The 16,020-nt window shown below is 43.9% G+C and overlaps 1 protein-coding gene across 14 annotated transcripts in view; it reads left to right on the top strand.

The window, feature by feature from the left end:
* The window catches only part of MAST2 (microtubule associated serine/threonine kinase 2), a 205,324-nt gene that overhangs the window by 58,194 nt on the left and 131,110 nt on the right, over positions 1 to 16,020 (top strand). For 3 of the 14 annotated variants that reach the window (XM_075424580.1, XM_075424579.1, XM_075424577.1), the window contains exon 4: positions 8,220 to 8,330. The exons of 10 other annotated variants lie outside the window; for them this stretch is intronic. In XM_075424580.1, coding sequence (XP_075280695.1) covers positions 8,220 to 8,330 — 111 coding nt within the window. The remainder of the gene's footprint in view (positions 1 to 8,219; positions 8,331 to 16,020) is intronic. One more of the 14 variants, XM_075424578.1, reaches the window with a different exon arrangement.

Below are 16,020 nucleotides of genomic sequence, written 5' to 3'. Positions count from 1 at the left end.
ACATACAAAATTTTAGTATCTAAATGTTTGTGTTTCTATTTGTTAAAGGTTTTTCTTAATTATTATGTAGGTTAAGTGTGACTTCTGGCCTGGCTATCAGTGGCACATTTGAAAGAAATCACTACACAAAAAAAAAAGCCACCAAAAATACAGGAAATTCAAGTGGTATGGAAATGATTTATTAGTCTAGGTTTAAGGTAGCCAAGTACGCTTTAGAAATACGCATTTTCATGTTACTTGTATCTTGTGAAAACATTGTATGCATAGTGTAAGTAATGCAGTGCAGAGTTCCTTAAACTTGACTTGTGAGCTTTGAAATCATCATGTCTTCTTAGAAAATTAATTACAAATCACATATTGTAGTTTTGTGATTCAGACCCTAAAAGGACGACTGTGGTAGGTTATTAATCTATTCATCTGAATTTGCTAGTCTTACATATTCCATATTAGAAAGCTAATTTCAGTTTGAATTCAGTTATTGTATACTATAGTGTAAACACATAATACATGGCATTTTACATAAATGCTTCTCTATGATTAGACTTCAAAGTTTCCCTTTTTACTTTAAGGATCAAGAATGATATCCCATAAAAAGTATTAAGTTGTTTCAGATTTTGATGATCTTTATTCTGACATTCAGCCTCACTGTACTTAACTATTCTTCCATATCAATTTTATTGATATGTCTGAAGGTAATAAGGTCTATTTTTCCATGCATTCTGACACGTTGTTGTCTGCTGTGGGCATTTGGATGAAGTGTTCTACTGCAGGCTCTTCATACTATAGTGAATAAATAATTTAATTCTTCTGCTTTCTATGCAGGACATCCTGACATAGTCATTGCTGTCAGTTTAATGAATTTCTTCTTTCTTAAATAAATTACTGCATTTATAGGTTTGTATTCTTATTTCTCTGTGGAGATCAGATATATATCATTAAAATCAGGCCTCTGAAGTTAGCAGCACTTTGCCCTTGAATACAAACAAGTAATTCTCTGATGGAAAGCGGTTCAACTTTGTTTTTACCTGTCTTCTGTCAAATCTATAAATGACTCATTTTGCTAATGCCAGTGGTCCTTTTACATCAGACTGCATTAGCACAACAGATGCTTTTGTAGCCAAAGGTTTCTTTTTCCAAAAAGCTCTTGGATATTAGTGTGATAAAATCATGTTAGGAATGAGGATGAATATAATTACTGCCTATTGTGTATGGCATAGCTTAAACAACTGTAACCTGATATAATTACTTTTAAATTACTTTCATGAAAATGTGGAAATATTAATTGACTTTGACATTTATCACTTGTTTTATATCAGCATAGGCTAATAAATGTCACTTGTATTGGCAGCCAAAAAGATGAAATTATATCAGATGTCGTTGGGGTGGGTTAGTGTAGCCCATGAATAAAGTCCTTTCTGCTCCATTTATTCTGTGAGCTGTGGCTTGTACGTACTGGTAATGACTCTAGGCTACACTGGTTGGAAATACAACAAGCCAAACCCGCGGTCATCTCCTGCCCAGGAAATTTGTGGCTCTCAGACTATTGCAAAATATTCCCAATATTATGCTGCTTTTTATCTTTAGGTATATGTAGTGATCTCCTCCTCTGTAAAAATGTGTGTAATTTAGCTTTATTTTTCATAATTATAGTGGACAATTTGTTCAAGGTGGAAGAATGTGTACCGACTAGAAAAGAGATCCCCCTGTGGGGGCTAATTGTTGGGTGCCTGTTGGGAGGGGGTTAGGATCATAAAAAACTTTAACAATGAGGATAAATTTAAAGGCCAGAGGAAAGGATTGTGATGATGGAAGGGCAAGAAAAAGATTGGAGGCGACTTGAACAAGGACATGGGTGGTTTTCCATTTCAGAGTGATGTGAGGATTGTAAAGGCTGTGGGCTGACAGTTCATTCTGGTTTCCAGTCACTTACTATTTGTTTTTCTAGGTTTTATCTTCTCTTTCTTAAATATGAATGTCATGCAGCTTTATGTTCTTAGCTTGTTGACTGTTTTGGCAGGCCCTACCTTAGAACTCTGTGGGCCAAATTTACATCTGGTAGTTCCGTTCAACTTGTGTCTTAAAACATTTATTTATGAAATAGCACCCAAAATCTGTCATAGTAAAATGGGCAAATATTAAATATTTTTTTAATAATGTATGCTTGGGGACAGTTTTTCTGTGTGCTGGTGACTGCTTCTCGTAAATTTTGATAGTTTGACGGTGCTGAGCTGATATTTTTCTTCCAAAGTGGCTACCATGAAGGAAGCCCCTCAGGGACATGAGGCTACTGTAGACTCTTAGAAAGCAATGTTGTGCTTGATTAAGTTTAGATGGATGATGGAGTGATGTAGTAAAATCATTTTTGTTAAGGCGTAATATAACATGGAATACAACGTAGTACCATTGGGACTGATAAAAATGAAATACTAAAGAAAAACTGTGCCCTTACATAGCTTTCAGCAGCAGACACAATAGATGTAATTTAGTTGTGTGGTGCTGGAAACGTAATATTGATTTACCATGAATCAAGAGGAATAGCTTGTACCTTGCCTCGTTCTGTGGATTGCAGCAGTCTTGGTGAAATGCGTTACCTAAACATGGTACTGTAAGAGAAGTCCTTCTTTTTCATAGCGATGGGGAGGCAATTGTAGCCAGGTACAAAAATCCAGTTACATGTCTAAATGGCGAGCTGAGAGATACTTCATGTGCTGTTGCTGGGAACTGCCAGTTTTATATGTACTTAACTCTTACTTTTTGAAAAGAATGATTTCTTGAAAGCTAGCCCTCACGTAACTTGCATAAAATTGAAGGCAGTGGAATGAGAGAAGTTTTGGGCAGAACTTGCACAAAGAACTTCATCTTTTTGTGTAGCATTCGTGTACCACAAGATAATCAGATTTTTTTTTTGGTTAAAAAAAAAATCAGACAAAATAGCATTTGAGGTAAAGTTGCAATGACTTCAGGGAAGGTTAGTCTGGTTACTGCATGGCATGTAACTTCTTTCTATTTTTGACTTCTTTCCAAGAGGCAGTAGTTTTCTTGGTCTTTACTAGGTAAATCACTGGATGAAGCGATTTCCATTCCTTGCTTGTGTTTTTCTGGCAGACAGTATAATGCTAACAAAGTTTTACTAACTTCACCTTTCAACTAGAAACTGCTGTGTTTTCTTACTGTTTAAGTGGTTGGTGTATGGCTTCCATTCATTTATTCCCTAATCCTCAGGTGACCTAGTTTCTTCCTGAAGTAAAATGAATTTAAATGCCCTTAATATAGACACTGATATTTTAAACAAAGGAGGCTAGTATTGCTGTCTTGGGTTCTTGAAAACTCTGGTTTCTTGGGTCTCTTTATGCGCTGGTCACTGGTATCAGGTGAGAGTATTTCCAGAAACGACTACATATTTTTATTTTTATTTTTGAACTTCCAAAAATTCCCCATTGTAGGCAAATTACAGCCTTCTCACCAGAGGGCTTTGCCTCCCTTCATTATTCCTTGCTTATCCTTAAGCCACAGTGCGCCGATCCTAGTTGTTCTGCAGGCGAAGTCAAACAGCATCACAGAACTGTGCATGTTGTATAATGGGAATTGAAAAGAGGCTTCATACGTAAGTTTCTTCTATTTTCTGAAAACTTTGGAGTTTAATAACAATCATTTCAATAATCTCCACTTTTCTTTCAGGAAGTGAGCTTGATTAGAGGGCCGCTAAATTAATGGCAGCAGGGTGCATTGTGCAAATGAAACCTGACCACTTGAGAGGAGAAATGATATTTTAAATGGAATGGTTGCATTTTTTTTTTCCCAGCCAGCCAACTCAATTTTTCCCCAAGTATTCTTGCTGAAGAATTAGTACTTCTAACCTCCTAGGAGGCAGATTTGAGAAAGCATTAAAATAATTCCCTTTGGTATTTCAAGAGCCCCCTGCTCTCCTGAAAAAAAAAATACAGAAAGCTATTTAGCTGTAAAAATAAAAATAGGCTACCTTTGTATGTGGGCTGGGCTTTTGGGTCTTTGATTGTGTGTATGGAATTGGTTGATTTGGCTTTTAATTGTGTAAAAAAAAAAAAAAAAAAAAAAAAAGAAATGAATGCTGTTTGTTTTCATGAACCCAGGACTGGCATAAATTTACAGTCGTCTAGTGTGAAACAAGTTGCTGTTAGGAGGGGGAAGGATGGGTGACCCAAATTGTATGTGAAAGCTGCAAGCGCTCAAGCAGTTTGAGATTGCTGAGTCAGTTCTAATAGAACTCTCAAAAAAATGAAATTCCTATTTAATATTTGTGTAACAAGCGGGTTTAAGGACTGTATTATGCTACACAAATACAGGGGAAAAAACCTTCTGTAACTATTGAAATGAATACGGATTCTTTCAAAAATGTCAGCCATGTCTCACATTCTCTGCCACTTTTAGTCTTGCATGTGAGTCAATTTTAAAAAAGCTAAGTAGAATAAAATCCTTTTTACAGAATCACAGAACGGTAGGGTTTGGAAGGGACCTCTGTGGGTCATCTAGTCCAACCCTCCTGCTGAAGCAGGGTCACCCAGAGCAGGCTGCAGAGGACCTTGTCCAGGTGGGTCTTGAATATCTCCAGAGAAGGAGACTCCACAGCCTCCCTGGGCAGCCTGTTCCAGGGCTCCGTCACCCTCAGAGGGAAGAAGTTCTTCCTCATGTTCATACGGAACTTCCTGTGCCTCAGTTTGTGCCCATTGCCCCTTGTCCTGTCACTGGGCACCACTGGAAAGAGTCTGGCCCCATCCTCCTGACACCCACCCTTCAGATATTTGTAGGCATTTATAAGGTCCCCTCTCAGCCTTCTCTTCTCCAGGCTGAACAAGCCCAGCTCCCTCAGCCTCTCCTCGTAGGGGAGATGTTCCATTCCCCTCACCATCCTTGTAGCCCTCTGCTGGACTCTCTTCAGTAGCTCCTCATCTTTCTTGAAGTGGGGAGCCCAGAACTGGACAGAGTACTCCAGATGAGGCCTCACCAGGGCAGTGTAGAGGGGAAGGAGAACCTCGCTCGTCCTGCTGGCCACACTCTTCTTGATGCACCTCAGGATTCCATTGGCTTTCTTGGCAGCCAGGGCACACTGCTGGCTCATGGTTAACCTGTCGTCCACAAGGACACCCAGGTCCCTCTCCACAGAGCTGCTCTCCAGCAGGTCCACCCCAAGCCTGTACTGATGCATGGGGTTGTTCCTCCCCAGGTGCAGGTCCCTGCATTTGCCTTTGTTGAACCTCATCAGATTCCTCTCTGCCCAACTTTCCAGCCTATCCAGGTCTCACCGAATGGCAGCACAGCCTTCTGGTGTATCTACCACTCCTCCCAGTTTGGTGTCATCAGCAAACTTGCTGAGGGTACATTCTAACTCTTTTATTAGTGTAACAGTGATGGATAGTTGGTGTTATGGCTAGAAATTAGTTTTCAGCACAATATCTTGGAACAGTTTGAGCAATACTATAGGCTTTTACTTAACGTGCCTCTTAAAATCTTCTTGTTTTTGCTCCCACAGTCTTTCAACCATGCAAATAGATATAGTTGGACAAGATATCTTTTTTTGATCTGTTTGAAATAACATTCACTTTACTGTTAAATAATTATTCCTCCTTCTTTTGCCTCTGAATCTTTCGTTTGGTAGCTGTGTTGTTGCTAATTTGCTTAGTCCTAAAATGATTCATAACAACCGGACACCCACATTGAAACAGAAAATGGAAAATGATGCAGACAAAGTATAAAAATATCTGTAAATATATTTTAAGTTGTAGCAAAAGACTGTGCTTAATTCCTTGAATGGAGTAAAGATTAATCCAACTGGAGGGTATCTTAAATACTTGTACTTTGAAAATGTAGACAATGGAGTCAAAGTAACTCTCAAGTTCATGAATACAGCTGAGAGCACAATAAGGTAGAGATAAACATTCATAGCATTTGAGCATATTAGTTTTGAAAGGTTAAAAATTTTAAATCAAATTCAGAGGATATGTATTTTAATTAAAACTGAGGTAATATGAAAATAATGAATTTCAAATGTTAAACCAAGGACAACTAGGATCAAAAAGATGCACTCCTCCCCCCACATAAATTTACTTTGTGCTGGAAATGTAAAAATTGTTTTCTGTTTTTGCTAGCAGAAGGTAAACCAAACTCAAGGAAAACATTAGCAAAAGATTTTGACCTAGATTTTGGTATATGTGAGTCTGAAACGGAGAATAGCGAATGAGACTTTGGTCTTCTAATATATGTAGCGTTTAAAAATACCTACGTTTCAGTACTGGCTGGGCAATATGAGAGCTCATGTTAAGGGACACAAAATGGTAGAGGCAGGAAGAGGACAGTGAATTCCACAGTCTTGCTGTGCCTTCACATCGGAATCTTTATACACAATGTTAATTCTTGTTACACTGAAATGCATTTTTGTGTCAAGGGTAGGTAAACTGAGCAGTTTGCAATCCCAAATAACAAAAGGTATCTGTCAGAATCTGCTAAGCAGTGTTCACCTTTATAAACTGAGCAGGAATCAAAGCCAGTGAAACCAAAATGAAAAACTAGCAAATTTGAAACCAGTGAACTTTAGATTTAACTGTAGTCAGATAGTTAGAGGTTATTCACCATTACCACTGTGAAATAAGCTGATAGGTTATTGAATTATTGTGTTTGGAAAAATGACTTCAGAAATATTACACACAACTGCTAAGATCAGGCAGCCTAAACCAAATTTTTTTAGAATTGAATTATCAAGTAGCTGTCAAGTTCTTAGGGAAAAGCATGGACTTAAAAAGAACAGAAAAACCAAAGACAGAAACAAACAAAACGCTACTTCCAAATAATTTTATAAGTTTATATGAGAGAAATACTGAAGGGATTGCTTTGGAAATATGTTCCTTGTCTTTTAATTGCCCTGTCAGAGAAGATGACATTAGTTAATGGTTAAATTTTGTTTCCCATATTAAAATCCCTGTTTGGATCTTGTAAATGCTTCTATACGTCATCTATTTGTATTATCTTTTACTAAACTTTTGAGATAAATTATAAGCTGAAAGAGTTGGTTTCAAATGCGTATTATGGACGAAAGGTTTCAGTAAATGTTGAATCTGATCATATGGATATACTGTCTTTTGAACATTTCAGGAAGCCAGTCTTATTTTGTTGCTTTAATATGTTTGAAGTTCAAATTAATCTTACACCTAGATTAGCATTACTGGGATGTGATAATGGATTAAGTGCTGATCTTTTTCGCCCCCTGTTTCATCAGCTGCTTTCTTCTGCAGAAGTGGTAATTGCTTTGGAATGGAAATCTTCAAATAGTATTTCAGTTGATAAAGATTTGTGCAATATCCATGCAGATATTCTTTTGCATTAAAAAGGATTTTTCTACTATTTATTTTGACACATGTTAAATAGAGTAAGAGATAGCAGAATGTGAATCATAATTCCTTAAAGAACTCATGTTAACAGCTATATGAGTAGTCTTGCAGAAATACAAAATCATAATATGGAGATCAGCACATGAAAATTTTAAACTAAAAGTATGAGTGTCAAGTCAGAAACAGAACATGTATCATACAATATACCTAATGCCACAGGACTGACTATAGAAGTAGAACTATCATAAGGGGACAATGTACAGTATTAGCTCAACAAGAAAACTACAAACATTAGTACTAACATTAGAAGAAAAGTGCTAACATTACTAATGTGAATAAGGTCTTGTGTTTTTGATCCAGGTAAAAATTAATCTGTACTATTTTGGTCTGGAAGATTAAAGACATAGCTGTAAATTTCATGGGATTCCAACCTCAGAACAATTAGAAACAGAAGTCAGCTTTTAACATCAGATGAACTCACCAGAGCAGGCGAGTGTTCAGAAAGTTAATGAAGATAATCACAGAATGTTACAGGTTGAAAGGGACCTCTGTGGGTCATCTAGTCCAACCCCCCTGCCGAAGCAGGGTCACCCAGAGCAGGCTGCACAGGACCTTGTCCAGGTGGGTCTTGAATATCTCCAGAGAAGGAGACTCCACAGCCTCTCTGGGCAGCCTGTTCCAGTGCTCCGTCACCCTCAGAGTGAAGAAGTTCTTCCTCATGTTCATACGGAACTTCCTATGCTTCAGTTTGTGCCCATTGCCCCTTGTCCTGTCACTGGGCACCACTGGAAAGAGTCTGGCCCCATCCTCCTGACACCCACCCTTCAGATATTTGTAGGCATTTATAAGGTCCCCTCTCAGCCTTCTCTTCTTCAGGGTGAACAAGCCCAGCTCCCTCAGCTTTTACTCGCAGAAGAGATGCTCCAGTCCCCTGATCAGCTACTTAGCCCTCCGCTGGATGGACTCTATAATGTAAGTAAGGCTTGTGATGGACTTGTAGCTGTGCACGTGGCTAGCTACCGCATCTGAACTGAGATGTGGCAGCTTTGTGTCCTGTCCTTACCTGACCACTCTCAATAGCTTGACCATAGCCTGGTTTGCAGGCAGTTTGACAATTAACTGAGAAATAAGACCACTTACGCTGTTCCTCAAGGACACTCTCAAAACAATGGGAAAAAATTCGTTGTGATTTGTAAGGGCAGCCAATATGCCACTGGGATTATGATTGTAACTCCTGGTTGCAGGTAAGAGATAACAACTCTACTGACAGCAAAATATTGAATAAGAACACTTGCTAAACACAAGTTGAACTTTCAACAGAGAAAAACATTGCAGAGGACAAAAGTGGGGAAAAACTGCCAATCAGTGATGTAATTTTACAAGAAATTGATTTTTGGACGTGGGAGGTTACCTTCCGATGTACAAGTCATAATAACAAGCTAATACCAAAAGAATAGCCAGATACTGCATAGACTTCCTTTGTTCCCTGGTGGTGGACAAAGTGGAACTTTCTCCAAAGTACATAGAATTTTAAATTTTACAAGTAATACGAGATGCTGATGCATTAACAGCAGCAATCAGTGTTAGAAGATCTGAAATAATCTTTTCTAAGTTTATAAAGCTTGCATCTTTATCTCCAGAAGTTGATCAGGAGAGAACTGTCACACTCTCCTTTTATTGCAGTATTAATGGTGGACATTAATCAACCAGTGTATTTCCAAAGTCCATGTCATAAGTATGTGTAATACGAAATTCAATAACCAAGTCAAAATTAAAGTAAATAGTTTCATTGATTAACATAAAGGTGCAAATTCTTTTTTCAGTGGTGAAAGCCTTATTGTATTGTTTAGAGATGCGAAAACGTGAAATAACTGCTCCTGATAGTTGCTGGTGGAATGCAGTTGAATGAGAAGACCTTTAGATTCTTGGTAGCTCTTTCTTCTGCTGGAAAATATTCTGATCCACAGTGTCTTCTTCAGCAATTTGACTTCTAGTTCTGGAGTGCATCTTCTTGTGAAAATGCAGAGTGATTTAGCTCCATCCATCCCAAACGACACGTTTGTGGCTGAAGAAGTTTCTCAGGTGGGACCTCAGTGTATCAGCAGCAGACAGATCGTTCTGTAGTCTTCACTTGCTGAAAACTGGAGCCAACAGCCTTGCAGCTAATCTCTCATATGGTGACTTGTAGCACACTGTACTAACAGAGTGGAGTAAAAAGCCAAAAACGTTGTGTGTAACTAGAGAGGATTCACTGAAGATGAGCCACAAAACAAACAAAACAGTGTTCCCACAGAAAATGACAATGGCAGCCGTAAAATCAAATAATAAAGCGACCCTACCATGAAGGCAAAAAAGCAAAAAACAATTAATCCCCCCGAGAGAATCAAACTAAACAGAAAACAAAAAGCAAACAGGCTTAGTGCAGAGAAACACAGGCATATAGCAGCAGCCATGTTGTCACTAAAAAAATCCTGTCCTTAAGCAGATTACGGAAATTCCTCTTGTGCTAAGCTTTCACAGTTTGCCTGCTGTATACACTGTAGGCCATTTTTGAATGTCTCCATAAATTGCACATCTAGAAAATGCATTCCAGAAACCTGTGGCTTCTAAGCTGTTTTGGTTTCGGCTGCTGCCGGCAACAAAAGCGCCACGCGGCCGCCCCTCCCCCCGCCGGCGTGCGGAGGAGAATGGAAAGAAAGAGGCAGAAACTGGTGGGTCGGGATAAGGGCAGTTTAACAGAACAGCAAACAGAGGGAAACAGGAACAACAACGATACAGATAAGGAGAAAACACGACAAAAACAGACCCGCTCTCTCGGACCGCACCGGCGCTGCACGCTCCCGAGCCGCGAGAGAGTTCCCGCCGCGCCGCTCCCCCCACCGGAACCCAGCGTGACGGCACATGGTATGGAATACCGGGCTCTGTTTGGCCAGGTGGGGTCAGCCCCCACCCCCCGGCTGCGCCCCTTCCTGGAGTCTGGTGAAAATTAACCCTGTCCTGGCCAAACCCAGGACATTATCCACCCCTTATTCCATACCATCTACGTCATGCTGAGGTCCCTCATTGTCCAGTTGATCACCACCACTTCTCCTGTCTCCAGATATCATTCCCTTAGTCTATGGATCATCACTCTAAAGTGTCCGTTGAGTTCATTTAATCCATGACTTCAGGCTCCATCTGTCGTAATGGTCTTCTGTGGCAGGAGAGGTGATGTGTGGTGATGGGCGGTCACTTGCTGCATCCGGAGCTCACGGCTGATGTATTTGGTGCGGCCCGTGCCCACAGTCTGCAGGAGATGTTGATCTTGATGAAGTTGCTGGATGCCAGTTGTTGAAAACCAGGTCCAGTTCCATCATCGCTGTGCTCTGCTAGGTTTTCATCGAGAAAAGTCCATCCTTCTTTAATCTGGACGATTCTTACTATGCTACTACTGGTACAACATATAACAATTATAACAGTGATAACAGACAGTGACAGGGTTATTTAACAATTAACTTTGTACAATTTATTTATGGACTATTCTCGCCCAAAATCAAATCCCCATGAGGTACACATCGGACTTCGCCATCCTTCTGCATTACCCACCAGGTACACCCAGGTCCTTGAGCAAAAGCTATCCCGCGGACGGGCTTGCCTTTGCCCGAGGCAGGACTAACCCAAACTGTCTTCCCTAACATGTTCCGCATGTGCACTACAGGGACTTTATCCCCTTCTACGGGGCGCTGAGGTTTTGACTGGGCAGGACCAGCTGGGTTGGTGGACCCTCTGGTGTTAACCAACCAGGTGGCCTTTGCTAAATGAGTATCCCAGTTTTTGAAAGTCCCACCCCCCATTGCCCTCAAAGTGGTTTTTAGCAGCCCATTGTAACGTTCGATCTTTCCAGAGGCTGGTGCATGGTAGGGGATGTGATACACCCACTCAATACCGTGTTCTTTGGCCCAGGTGTCTATGAGGCTGTTGCGAAAATGAGTCCCGTTGTCCGACTCAATTCTTTCGGGAGTGCCATGTCGCCACAGGACTTGTTTTTCCAGGCCCAGGATGGTATTCCGGGCGGTGGCATGGGGTACAGGGTAGGTTTCCAGCCATCCGGTGGTGGCCTCCACCATTGTGAGTACATAGCGCTTGCCTTGGCGGGTTTGTGGCAGTGTGATGTAGTCAATCTGCCAAGCCTCCCCATATTTATATTTTAGCCATCGTCCTCCATACCACTGAGGCTTTACCCGCTTGGCTTGCTTGATTGCAGTGCATGTGTCACATTCATGGATAACCTGTGCGATGGTATCCATGGTCAAGTCCACCCCTCGGTCACGAGCCCATCTGTATGTCGCGTCTCTTCCTTGGTGGCCCGAGGTGTCATGGGCCCACCGAGCTATAAAGAGTTCACCCTTATGTTGCCAGTCCAGATCCACCTGAGCCACTTCAATCTTAGCAGCCTGATCTGCCTGGTGGTTGTTTTGATGTTCTTCAGTGGCCCGACTCTTAGGGACGTGGGCGTCCACGTGACGGACTTTTACAACCAACTGCTCTAGCCGGGCAGCAATATCTTGCCACAATGGGGCAGCCCAGATAGGTTTGCCTCTGCGCTGCCAGTTGTTCTTCTTCCATTGCTGCAGCCACCCCCACAAGGCACTGGCCACCATCCAAGAGTCGGTGTAAAGATAGAGCACTGGCCAATTCTCTCGACTGGCAATGTCTAAAGCCAGCTGGATGGCTTTCACCTCTGCAAACCGGCTGGACTCACCTTCTCCCTCAGCCGTTTCCACGACTTGTCGTGCAGGGCTCCATACAGCAGCCTTCTACCTCCGCTGCTTCCCCACAATGCGACAGGACCCATCCGTGAACAGGGCATACTGTTTCTTATCTTCTGGCAGCTGGTTATACAGTGGGGCCTCTTCAGCACGTGTCACCTCCTCCTCTAGCGATGCTCCAAAATCTTTGCCTTCTGGCCAGTCCATGATTACCTCCAGAATTCCTGGGCGACTGGGGTTTCCCATTCGGGCACGCTGGGTGATCAGTGCGACCCACTTACTCCACGTAGCATCGGTGGCATGATGCGTAGAGGGGACCCTCTCTTTGAACATCCAGCCCAGGACTGGCAATCGTGGTGCTAGGAGGAGCTGTGCTTTCAGTGCCGACCACTTCTGAAGCAGCTTGAACGCCTTCATATGCTGCCAGAATCTCTTTTTCAGTGGGAGTATAGCGGGCCTCAGATCCTTTGTATCCCCAGCTCCAGAACCCCAGGGGTCGACCTCGAGTCTCCCCTGGTGCTTTCTGCCAGAGACTCCAGGTTGGGCCATTCTCCCCGGCTGCGGTGTAGAGCACGTTTTTAACATCTTGCCCTGACCAGACTGGACCAAGGGCTACGGCATGAACTATCTCCCGTTTAATCTGTTCAAATGCCTGTCGTTGCTCAGGGCCCCATTCAAAATCATTCTTCTTCCGGGTCACGTGGTACAGAGGACTTACAATTTGGCTGTAACCTGGGATGTGCATCCTCCAAAAACCCACAACACCCAGGAAGGCCTGTGCTTCCTTTTTGCTGGTTAGTGGGGACATAGCTGCTATTTTGTTGATGACATCCACTGGGATTTGACGGCGCCCATCCTGCCATTTTATTCCTAGAAACTGGATCTCTTGTGCAGGTCCCCTGACTTTACTTTGCTTAATGGTGAAACCGGCTTTCAGAAGGATCTGAACTATTTTCTCCCCTTTCTCCAAAACTTCCTCCGCTGTGTCACCCCATACAATGATGTCATTGATGTACTGCAGATGTTCTGGAGCTTCACCTTTTTCCAGTGCAGTCTGGATTAGTCCATGGCAAATGGTGGGACTGTGTTTCCACCCCTGGGGCAGTCGATTCCAGGTGTACTGGATGCCCCTCCAGGTGAAAGCAAACTGTGGCCTGCACTCTGCTGCCAAAGGGATGGAGAAGAATGCATTAGCAATGTCAATTGTAGCGTACCACTTGGCTGCCTTTGACTCCAGCTGATATGGAAGTTCTAGCATGTCTGGCACGGCAGCACTCAGCGGTGGTGTGACTTCATTCAGGCCACCGTAGTCTATTGTCAGTCTCCACTCTCCAGTAGATTTTCTCACTGGCCATATGGGACTATTAAAGGGTGAGTGAGTTTTGCTGATCACTCCTTGATTCTCCACCTGGTGGATCAGTTGATGAATGGGGAGAAGGGAGTCTCGGTTGGTACGATACTGTCGCCGGTGCACCGTTGTGGTTGTGATTGGCACCTGTTGTTCTTCAACCCTCAGCAACCCCACAACGGAAGGATCCTCCGAGAGACCAGGCAAAATGGACAGCTGTTTAATTTCTTCCGTCTCCACAGCAGCTATGCCAAAAGCCCACCGATACCCCTTTGGGTCCTTGAAATAGCCTCTCCTAAGATAGTCTGTCCCAAGGATGCACGGCGCCTTGGGGCCGGTTACAATGGGGTGCTTCTGCCAGTCCTGCCCAGTGAGGCTCACTTCAGCCTCCAGTACACTCAGCTCTTGGGACCCCCCTGTCACTCCCGAAATGCAAATGGACTCTGACCCTTTGAAATCTGATGGCATTAAAGTACACTGTGCACCAGTGTCCACTAGAGCTTTATACTCTTGTGGATCTGACGTGCCAGGCCACCGAATCCACACTCTCCAATAAACACAGTTGTCCCTTTCCTCCACCTGGCTGGAGGCAGGGCCCCTCTAATCCTCGTCAGAGAATTTGCTGCTCACCTGCTGTAAAAATGACTTGGAGGTCCCCTCCAGAGGATCGGAATCAAGGTCAAACTGTCTACCTGGTCTGGAGAGCTGGCTTCTGGAAACTGGAGCAGCATTTTTCCTAACAGAATCCCCTTTTGTGATTGTTTTACCTCGCAACTCACATACTCGTGCCTCTAGACTTGAGGTGGGTTTTCCATCCCACTTCCTCATGTCCTCTCCGTGGTCACGCAGGTAGAACCACAGGGTGCCCCGGGGTGTATAGCCTCTGTATTCCCTCTCCTGAGCAGAGAAACGCTTGCCCCTAATAGCTGAGACACTGGCCCGTACAGGTGGGGAGTAGGACATATTCCTGTCTAGTCACTTGACCAGTTTCTCCACAGCTGAGACAAGGGAGGAAGAGAGACTTTCCTCATATTGCCGGAGCCTGACAGCCACCTCATCCACTGTTGGTGCCTCTTTACCTTTCCAGTCTACTATTGCCAGTGAGTTGGCATTTGAGGATGGTGCGCTCCGCACAAACTTCCTCCACATGGATTGTGAGCACTGGAGTTCATCTGGGTCTGTGGGTACCTGCTCATCGTCTGTGTCACAGTAAACCAGCTCCCGCACAGCTAATTCCCTCAAGTACTGAATACCCTTTTCCATATTGGTCCACTTGCCAGGATGACATACAAAATTGTCACTGAAGGGGTACCTCTCCCTCATGCCTGACAGAAGTCTCCTCCAGAGGCTGAGGATTTGTTCCTTTTTCCCAATGGCCTTGTCAATGCCCCCATCCCTGGCCAGGGATCCCAGCTGCTTGGCTTCCTTGCCCTCTAATTCCAAGCTGCTGGCCCCTTTATCCCAGCACCGCAGCAGCCAGGTGGCAATGTGCTCGCCTGGGTGGCGGCTGAAATCTTTCCGCATGTCTCGCAGCTCGCCCAGGGACAGGGACCGGGTGATGATCTCTGTCTCTATCTCCTGCGATGACCCTGGCTCATCGTCATCCCTCCCGGAGCGATCTGCTCTCTTTGCGTCTTTCTTTAGTTTTACGGGGGCGACTGCTACTGGCACAGGTTGGTCACTGGGCTCAGCCGCGCTACCTGCGGCTGGAGCTGGGGCTGGAGCCGCTGCTGTGCCCGCTGGGGAAACTGAGGCAGACCCTGCAGCTGTGGCAGCGGTGGTGCTGGTCGGGGGGGCTGTGACTGCCTGCTGGGTTGGAGGGGCTGCAGGGCCGGCTGGGGGGGCAGCGCCAGTCACAGTGCCTGCCGCTTCGCTTCTCCCCCTTTCCCCTTTAAGGCACTGAACAGTGTTGAACAGGGCTCGGTAGGCATGGGCCAGACCCCAGCACATTGTGGTGATTTGTGTCTTTCTGGAGTTCCCAGGGTGGCAGCACACTTTTTTCAGATATTTTACCAGATTGTCCGGATTCTGTATTTGTTCAGGGGTGAGTTTAAAACACACCGCAGGTGCCCACTGCTCTCGACACCTGCCCATGCTGTCCCACACACCCAGCCACTCACAGCTATCCAGCCCCGGGGCAGGTCTCTGCACGATGTTCTTAACGACTTGCTTAACCCTAAACAAAACCCAAAACCCATTCAGGAGGCATAACAAAAGGAGAGTGCTGGCCTGAGCATCCCACGGGTACTCGAAATTATCAAAAGCCGGGTACTCGAAATTATCAAAAGCCGTTAGGACTGGCCTGAAGCAGAGAGGGGGGGCGAAAGAGTGGGGGAAGGTATCCCCTCCGGTTTTCCCCACTGGCTGGGTTTGATTATTCACGAATTCTAAGACATAGGATCCGAGGTACGGAAATGACCGCAGTGCCGCATGCAAATACAAGCCTAATTTCATACACAGTGATGCTATCATGTCATAAGTCGACATCGTACAGTACAGTAAAATCATAATCCTGATCCTTTTGCCCGAGGTAATGAACATCACCACAGGGAACAAGTACAGCAAA

The sequence above is a fragment of the Opisthocomus hoazin genome, chromosome 6 (assembly GCF_030867145.1).
Source record: "Opisthocomus hoazin isolate bOpiHoa1 chromosome 6, bOpiHoa1.hap1, whole genome shotgun sequence".
NCBI classification, from domain to species: Eukaryota; Metazoa; Chordata; class Aves; order Opisthocomiformes; family Opisthocomidae; genus Opisthocomus; species Opisthocomus hoazin.
The sequence above is the reverse complement of the archived record's forward strand: the minus strand, read 5'-3'. Positions and strand labels throughout refer to the sequence as shown.